General features: G+C 33.7%; 1 protein-coding gene across 2 annotated transcripts in view; it reads left to right on the top strand.

The window, feature by feature from the left end:
- Positions 1 to 8,898, top strand: part of LOC107656088 (paralemmin-1-like) — a 38,464-nt gene that overhangs the window by 19,353 nt on the left and 10,213 nt on the right. The window contains exons 4-7 of one of the 2 annotated variants that reach the window (XM_016443781.1): positions 3,078 to 3,205; positions 4,600 to 4,702; positions 6,079 to 6,112; positions 6,407 to 6,472. In XM_016443781.1, coding sequence (XP_016299267.1) covers positions 3,078 to 3,205; positions 4,600 to 4,702; positions 6,079 to 6,112; positions 6,407 to 6,472 — 331 coding nt within the window. The remainder of the gene's footprint in view (positions 1 to 3,077; positions 3,206 to 4,599; positions 4,703 to 6,078; positions 6,113 to 6,406; positions 6,473 to 8,898) is intronic. The other variant, XM_016443782.1, reaches the window with a different exon arrangement.

Genomic DNA, 8,898 nt, shown 5'->3' with positions numbered 1-8,898 from the left:
GATGCGATTAATCTTTTGACAGCACTAATATATACACATATATATATATATATATATATATATATATAGTACTTCAAGCTAAACTAAACACGTGTTTGTTTGTTTGTGTGTGTGTGTGTGTGTGTGTGTGTGTGCATATAATATATGCATTATAACTTTTTTTTATTTGTTATAAATTGCTTTTTGTAAAAACAATAGAATGCATGAATGAATGAATCAACATTTTATTAATAGAAAAGATAAATAAGACAATTTAAACAATAAAGTATTATATATTATAAACAATATATTATATATTATATACAAAAATCCTCATTGTTGAGTCCTGAAAGTAGCCTAGAGAAAACAGAGCTGGCATTCATGAACTGGTATGCATGAATCAAAATATATAATGTTATATTAGCACATAAAGAATGTTATTTGACTTGTCAGAAAGGAAGAAGACAGCCATCTTCAGAGGTTTGATCAGTAACAGCTGGGAGAGGCAGGAATGTCTGAGGCCTGCAGTGCAGTGTGCAGTAAATGCCAAGAGCCTTTAGGAGCTGGACAGCCGCCAAGTCATACAACTCGTATCCATAATGCTCAGTCTTTAAGTGTGCGCAGAATAACTTCTCTATGGTCAATATGTGTGTGTGTTTTTTTTTTTTTGACTGCCTCTCATACATCCATATATGTGACCCTGGACCACAAAACCAGTCTTAAGTCGCTGGGGTATATTTGTAGCAATAGCCAAAAATACATTGTATGGGTCAAAATGATTGATTTTTCTTTTATGCCAAAAATCATTAGGACATTAAGTAAAGATCATGCTCCATGAAGATATTTTGTAAATTTCCTACCGTAAATATATCAAAACTTAATTTTTGATTAGTAATATGCATTGCTAAGGACTTCATTTGGACAACTTTAAAGGTGATTTTCTCAGTTTTGATTTTTTTGCACCCTCAGATTCCAGATTTTCAAATAGTTGTACCTCGGCCAAATATTGTCCTATATCCTAACAAACCATACATCAATGGAAAGCTTATTAATATTTAGCTTTCAGGAGATGTATAAATCTCAATTTTAAAAAATTGACCCTTATGACTGGTTTTGTGGTTCAGGGTCATATATTGCGATGAAATAATCAACATGAAGTGCTGCAGAATACTAAAATCAGCAAAAAGCTCAATTGAAGTGTTCTTGGATTGGTTTTGTATGAGTTACTGTAAAAGGTTTGCACAGCACCATTATTGTCCCGCCCAGAATATATTCAGTTTTAAGTTTTAGAGTGACTGTGCTCAGCTGTGGATTTTAATGGCTGCTGGTAATGAGCTGGACAGGGCAGCCTATGCATATGCACACATCTTATGTAGTTTGTGAATGGCAAACAAATTGCCATGTAGTTTAATGCTACCAGTAAGCAAACATCAAGCTCTGAGAGTCAGAGGAAGAGGGTAAGATCAGTTTCAGAGAGTAAATCAGAGCAGTGCCTGGTTTGGTGCCAAGGCAGCTTAGTGCCAGCTCGACACTTAGATTTTAGTGCCAATTAGCTGAATAATTCAGGCTCTGAGAGCAAGAGCTGTGCACTATTTGGTTAGTAAAGATCTCTTCTCTCATAGGAGATCTCCAAAGGCAGGCGATAACAGAATTGAAGCTCTTTTGGGACATGCATCACTAGCATCATTGTTCAACTGATGCATGAATCACTTTTATCTTGAGGGTTTTTTTTTTTCTTTGGCATGTACATTTTCATCACTTTCTAAATCTAAGTCACTTCAACTTTCAGTTTTCCCAAAGTGTGATTTTTCTTTCTTCTCTAAATGAGTCGAGACTTGTACAGGACATTGAGTGAGGCAATGATTCTCCACTTTTACAACCTGAAGCTGTTTTCAGTCCATCGCATCGCACATTGCATTAATTACACTACCGGTCAAAAACGTGGAATAATTAAGGCTTTTTAATGTTTTTGAAAGACGTCTCTTATGCTCAGCAAGGCTGCATTTATTTGATCAAAAATACAGTTTAAAAAGTAGTAAAAGAAATATTATTGCAGTTTGAAGGTTGTTTTTTTTATATATATCTTTAAATATTTTAAATGTATTTTATTCCTGTGATGCAAAGCTGAATTTTCAGCATCATTACTGCAGTCTTCAGTGTCACATGATCCTTCAGAAATCATTCTAATATGCTGATTTGCTGCTGAAGAAACATTTCTCGTGATTATTCAAAACAGATGTTGCTGCATTACATGTTTGTAGAAACTGTGGTTTGAAACTACCATTCAAAGGTTTGGGGATAAGTAATATTTAGTTTAAAAAAGAAATGAATACTTTTATTCAGCAGGGACACACTAAATTGATCAAAAGTGACAGTAAAGACGTTTATAATGTTACAAAAGATTTCTGCGTCAAATAATTGCTGTTCTTTTGAATTTTCTTTAAAAAAGTATCTCAAAAATATTAAGCAGCAAAAACAGCTTTTAACATTGATAATAATCAACCAATGATAATTGATAATAACTTAGCAGCAAATCAGCATGTTAAAATGATTTTTGGAGGATCATGTGACACTAAAGACTGGAGTAATGATGCTGAAAATTCAGCTTTGCATCACAGGAATAAATTACATTTTAGAAATATATAAAAATAGAAAACAGTTATTTTAATTTGAAAGAATATTTTACAGTATTACTTTAACTTTTGATCAAATATGTAAAAAATGTAGCCTTGGTGAGCATAAGATACTTAAAATAATAGGTGCAACATTATTGTATAGCTATCTGGAATACTTGGTTCTGATTGGTCAGTTGCAGCGCAGAAACAAATTATGTCTAAATCTGAACCCAATTGGGAGTACAGATGTTATTTGGTGTAGAGGGTTGCATTGGGGCACATTACATTACTTGCCCACCGTGGCACCGCCCCCACTGTTGTTATGCTTCTTTTAATAGAAATAATACAAAAATTTGTTTAGCTGAAAAATACTCGACAATTCTAAACTGAAAGCGTCTGCTCTGTGCCACACACAAGCTGCAGAGTATATTCTGCATATATTAGAGTATATTCTTGCTTACATAAATTTAGCATTTTTTGCAGTCAAAGGCACTGAGGGAAAGATGGCTGCTGGACGGTGCGCCCTCTGCAGGACCGGAGGAAGATGGGACCACAAAACAGCTGCGGGAAGATGAGGCCAAAACCAGAGGTCTTGAGGAGACCATTCTCAGGTAAACCAGCCGCACCAGTGTGATGAAGAGCTGTATTCACATGTTTTATATAAGGAGACAGTTTTTATGAAGGGAGTAGAAAACAGAAGTAGTCTGTTTTTCAGTCCAGCTGTGGTTAGATAGCAAGTCCCTAATGTGGGATCCATCAGCCTGGACTGTGTAATATGGATCTAGTGGCCAAGATCTTTTTTATCTGATTTGTCTCAGTTTATTCCTAATGGTGAAAAAGTGCCATGGGTCTTTCTGCTGGCAGAGCGGTCAGTCTGGGTCTCCATTGCCTGATTAAATCTCTGCTCTGGCTGTAAGGGCCTCTGGCACAGGACTGGTATGCCAACCAATGAGTCAGGCCAGTGAACAGCCAATGCCAATAAGGCCTGGTGTGGAAAACACACTCAGAAAGGGGTCGTGAAAAATATAAAAATATAAAATTTGAATTGGTGCAGATCATTATATATGTATATATATATATTAACTGTATTAGTGCATTTATGTATATATGATGTATATATGATTTTAATTGGTGCCGATCCATTAATTTATTATTTTGATGTATTTATTTATTTATTATAAATGAGTCAGGCCAGTGAACAGCCAATGCCAATAAGGCCTGGTGTGGAAAACACACTCAGAAAGGGGTCGTGAAAAATATAAAAATATAAAATTTGAATTGGTGCAGATCATTATATATGTATATATATATATTAACTGTATTAGTGCATTTATGTATATATGATGTATATATGATTTTAATTGGTGCCGATCCATTAATTTATTATTTTGATGTATTTATTTATTTATTATAATTATATTAAAATATTTTACATAATTTTTTCCCTCACCTACAGATAATTGTGTAAATAATAAAGATAAATGGGAACAAGTGCACATCCTATAATCATTTAAAAAATATATTTTTAATATATTTAATATATTATATTGAATCTTTTATATAACAATAGCCTATTTATTAATTAATTCATATATTAATTATACATAATATATTTTTTTTGTAAATATAATACAAAAGTTATTACTTCATTAGAATTGTAATTACATTAATACTTTCATTCAAGTATGCATAAATCATCAAAAGTGACAGTGAAGACATTTATAATGTTACACAAGATTTCCATTTTAAGCAGCAAAAACTATTTTACATTTACTATTTTACATTATTATTATTATTAAAATAATATTATAAAGTAAAATAATATTTTATATTATTACGTAATATTATTTTATGTGTATATATATATATATATATATATATATATATACACACACACTCACAACTGAAACAACTTATTTTTTCTTAAAGATAAAACAAATATAGTAAAGGTAACCTAAAATGTGCTTTATAAACTGAATGTCCATCTTCTTTTCTTCGAGCACAGACTGGAGAGAGAGCTGGAGGAGCTAGAGACAGGTGTGTCTGCAACATCCACCAACCTGTCAGACGCAGTACAGGAAGTCAACATCAAGACAGTCGAAAAAATGGTGCGTTTAACCGGCAGCCCTTTCTAGCCCATAAATTTCACACCAGGGTGGGCAGCAGGGGATCCAGAGGCTTCTATTCAAAGCTTTAGTGCATGACACACAATGGGGGACAGTCTCCTGTCTGGCTACACAAAGGCCATCTTGATTAAGGGAAGAGATGGATCTTACTGCTTACAGTGCAGGAATCAGTCTCACTCAAGCAGTGAGTACTAAACATGCAGGACTGACAGACTTTTGCCCTCACTGGTGCTGCATTCAGAGCGGTGACGCTGCTAAAAACACAAATTTTTTTTTTTTCTGATTAGCCTTTTCTTTGGTGGTCAGTATCCTCTAAAGTACATCATATGTCACTGTCTAGTGCCTGCTGATCTCTAGCGCTTACCTTTTATGTGTTTTGTCATCAGGACTGTTGTTCAAAGTATTTTTTATTTGAATAGATTTCCACAGAAGAGTCTTCAACTGTGGGTAGATGTTTTACAGATAAAATTTACACTTTTCACCCTAGTTTATTTACCTCACTTTTACCTTATTTACATCATATCTCAAAGGATGAATTGTGTTCCCGTAACCTAAAAATATGTAAATAATAGTAATGTAAATAATGAATATAAATGAGAACATACGCAGATCCTTTAATTATTTATTTTTTTCCATATTTATTTTATTACATTAATAATTTATAATATAGTAATATTTATTAATTAAAACATATTCATTATACATAATATATTCTAAAATGTAAAAGTAATAAAAAAGAAATTAATACTTTTATTTAGCAAGAATGCATTAAACTGATCAATAGTGCCTTTTCTAATGTTACATAAATGCTGTTCTTTTGAACTTTCTATACATAAAAGAATAGTGAAAACAATGTATCAGGTGTCTACAAAATATTAAGGAGAAAAGTCATTTTTACACAATAATATAAAATAATAATACTGTTTGATTTTATAATATTAATGATGGTGGTGGAAATTACATTTTAAACATTTTTGGAACTACGTGACTGACTCTTATGTCTTTTTAAGGCTAATTTCATAGCTAGCATTTTATGTGTGTATGTAAAAAAGGAACAAAAGCTGTCATTGGGGTGGTATCCTTTACCTCGAAATTGAGAGATTTTTTTAAAGTGAAAATGTTCTTTTGGTGCAAAAATTGCACAATTAATAATCTAACCCCCGAGAAACATAATATAAAAATCTGAAACTGCATTTCTCATCTGATATAATACTCTTGATGCAAACAGAAAAGATGATGTGTTCACAATAACAAACGACAGTATTTGTATAATTCATATTTAATACAAACATGTATAATTTGGATCAGTCAAATAAGATTTGAACATCTATTTCTCTCTCTCTGTCTTATTTTTGCAGATTGTGATGGACTCTGTGACAGACTCTGTAACAGGTAACATCATCATCTCTGACACCAGAAACACCTCTTAAAATAGCCTTTTCATGAGCAACATTTTATCAGAATTTAAACTTAAATCTCAAGAGCAGCAATTTAAAAGTTACACAGCCAAAAGATCAGTTTCTGCAGTTATCCTTGACATATTGACTGCGGTGAAGGACATTGCAGTGTCTACTGTAGTACTTCCTCCTTCCCATCATCCCTCTCTCTCCCCTATTCTACACTCTTGCTTCTTATACCTTTTTATCATTCTCTGTCCTTCTGTGTCCTCGTTCATGACCCTATTAGAAGTCAAAGTTCACGTCAGCCCTCGTCTGGAGAAATCCGGAGGTGTCTCTGACATGATGAGAGCAGGTGAGTGTTGATCCAATTGTAGCTCACGCAGAGATCACACACTCTTCCTGCTGTTTTACCCTTTACCTCTTTAATTCTGAGATAAAGAAGCACTTAAACTGCTCTGTCTTTTCTTATTATCGATATCATGTTCAGAACTTTGTGGTGAATCTAGTTTTTCTGAGTGAAATACAGACCAAAAGCAGAAAGGTGCTTTTTTTAGAACTTCTGAAAAAACTTAAAGGGATAGTTCACCCAAAAATAAAAATTCTGTCATTATTTACTCACCCTCATGTCGTTCCAAACCCGTAAGACCTCCGTTTATCTTCGGAACACAAATTAAGGTATTTTTGATGAAATCTGAGATAGTGGTCGACCGATATATCGCCAAGGCCGATATATCGGCCGATATTTGACATTTTTCAAATATCGGCATCGGCCGATATGTTTTTCTGTTTGGCCAGAGTGTTCGATGCAGGACCTTTATTTTGACGGCGCGCCGGACTTTTATCTTGACGGCGCTGAGAACGGCAGCGCCTGAGCACACAGTGCTCACATTCTCCCTCTTGTTCGCTGTTGTCATTCAGTTCTGTCTAATACGGATAGAAGTCTGTCTAATAATCAGAAAGAACTGTTAAACAAAGGAATTAAAATGTATACAAAAAGTATTATAACGATTGCTTTTATATTATTAGTAATAGAAAGGCAAACATTATAATACTTTCTCGTTTGCCGTCAGCATTCCGCAAATATGCATTTATATCATTTAAACAAATCTTTGAATTGCTAATGAAAATGTTATTTCACAAAGCTTGCAAACTTAGTCAAATCTAGTTATGAGATCTTGTGAAGTGTGCATGTGACCTGCATGATCGCGTATTTTCTGCGTGACTTTTGGTCCGTGCAGATTGAATGCTTTAAACATTAAAATCGTGATTTCAAATTATGCTGCGCTTTATGCATTTGCCCACTGTCATATTCATGTCATTTTCACTGTGTGATCTGCAAAATGAGTGTTACCTTGGCTTTATTTGAAAAAAATATGATTCCCTCACACAAACTTCCCAGAATACTGAGTTGTTGGTTACAGTTTACTTCCTTTTCAATTAGATTTTTAATAGATATTTATTTATTTGTGGAAAATACTTTGTCATTTAAAGTATAAGTATGTTTATTTTACAAATGTATTTTTAATATATTTTCAAATGATTTCAAATTTCTTAAATATAAATTAAAGTAAATAAAATTATATCGGCTTTATATCGGCCACCCTGCTTTCCAAGATATCGGCATCGACTGTCAAAAAACCAATATCGGTTGACCACTAACCTGAGAGCTCTCTGACCATCCCATAGACAGCAACACAACTGAAATGTCCCCAGGTCCAGAAACGTAGCAAGGACATCGGTAAAACAGTCCATGTGACATCAGTGGCTCAACTTCAATTTTGTGAAGTTACGAGAATACTTTTTGTGTGCAAAGAAAACAAAAATAACAATTTCAGTTGTGTTGCTGTCTAGGGTCAGAAAGCTCTCAGATTTGATCAAAAAGTTAATTTGTGTTCTTGTGGGTCTTACGGGTTTGGAACGACATGAGGTTGAGTAATTAATGAATTTTAATTTTGGGGTGAACGGGACTGAAAATATAAACATAATTGCCACAAATATGCCCCGTCAGCCATTGGTCGAACAAACAGATAGCCACGCCCAGAGCCCACGCCATTGGTCAAGTAAATGTTGTCAGGAGGTAGCTCAAAACAATTGGTGAAACTTTCATAGTAGCAGAGACATGTTGATAGTTTTCGGAAAAATAAACTTTGAATGGCTTGCTTGTTGTCTCTGCATATTAATCTGCAATAAGAGTATTTTCCCACCGAAAACGTTACATACTTTGACTTTTATATTACTGTAGTATTGTCACTGTGTTGGTCTTGTTCCTATGTCGATAGTTTTATACATTGTAATTGATCATGAAATCAATATTTAATGTACACTGATCTATTTGCATGTCTTAAGAATATTTTATATTTATTATATAATATTTAAGATTTGTGTGCTTTATTTGCATTTCTTTATTCAGTTTTCCTGTAAATATTTTTTCAAAGCACACAAAACCAAGTCAGCTAGTGAACTGACCTGACAGGGCAACTAGAAATCATCTAACAAAACAGGCGAGCTGAGATAAACCATTTATTAATTTTGTACATAATACCATGGTATATGAGTATAGTACTTATATAGTATATATAAATATATTCATTAAATAACCATGCTGTCATAATCTAATACCATTACTATACAGTAGCCTACTTCTCACTAAAGATTATTTGTCAAGACTAGCTCAAGGGCAATCCAGCAAGGATGCCTTTACTTTCTGCTTGTTATTGTCAAATGTATGTACGGGAACTGTGTGTGTGTGAGTGTGATAGAGAGAGAGAGGTGGAGGGG

This window comes from Sinocyclocheilus anshuiensis, unplaced genomic scaffold (assembly GCF_001515605.1).
Source record: "Sinocyclocheilus anshuiensis isolate Anshui unplaced genomic scaffold, SAMN03320099.WGS_v1.1 scaffold51, whole genome shotgun sequence".
Lineage (NCBI taxonomy): Eukaryota > Metazoa > Chordata > Actinopteri > Cypriniformes > Cyprinidae > Sinocyclocheilus > Sinocyclocheilus anshuiensis.
Note: the sequence above shows the minus strand (reverse complement) of the source record. Positions and strands in the feature narration are given on the sequence as shown.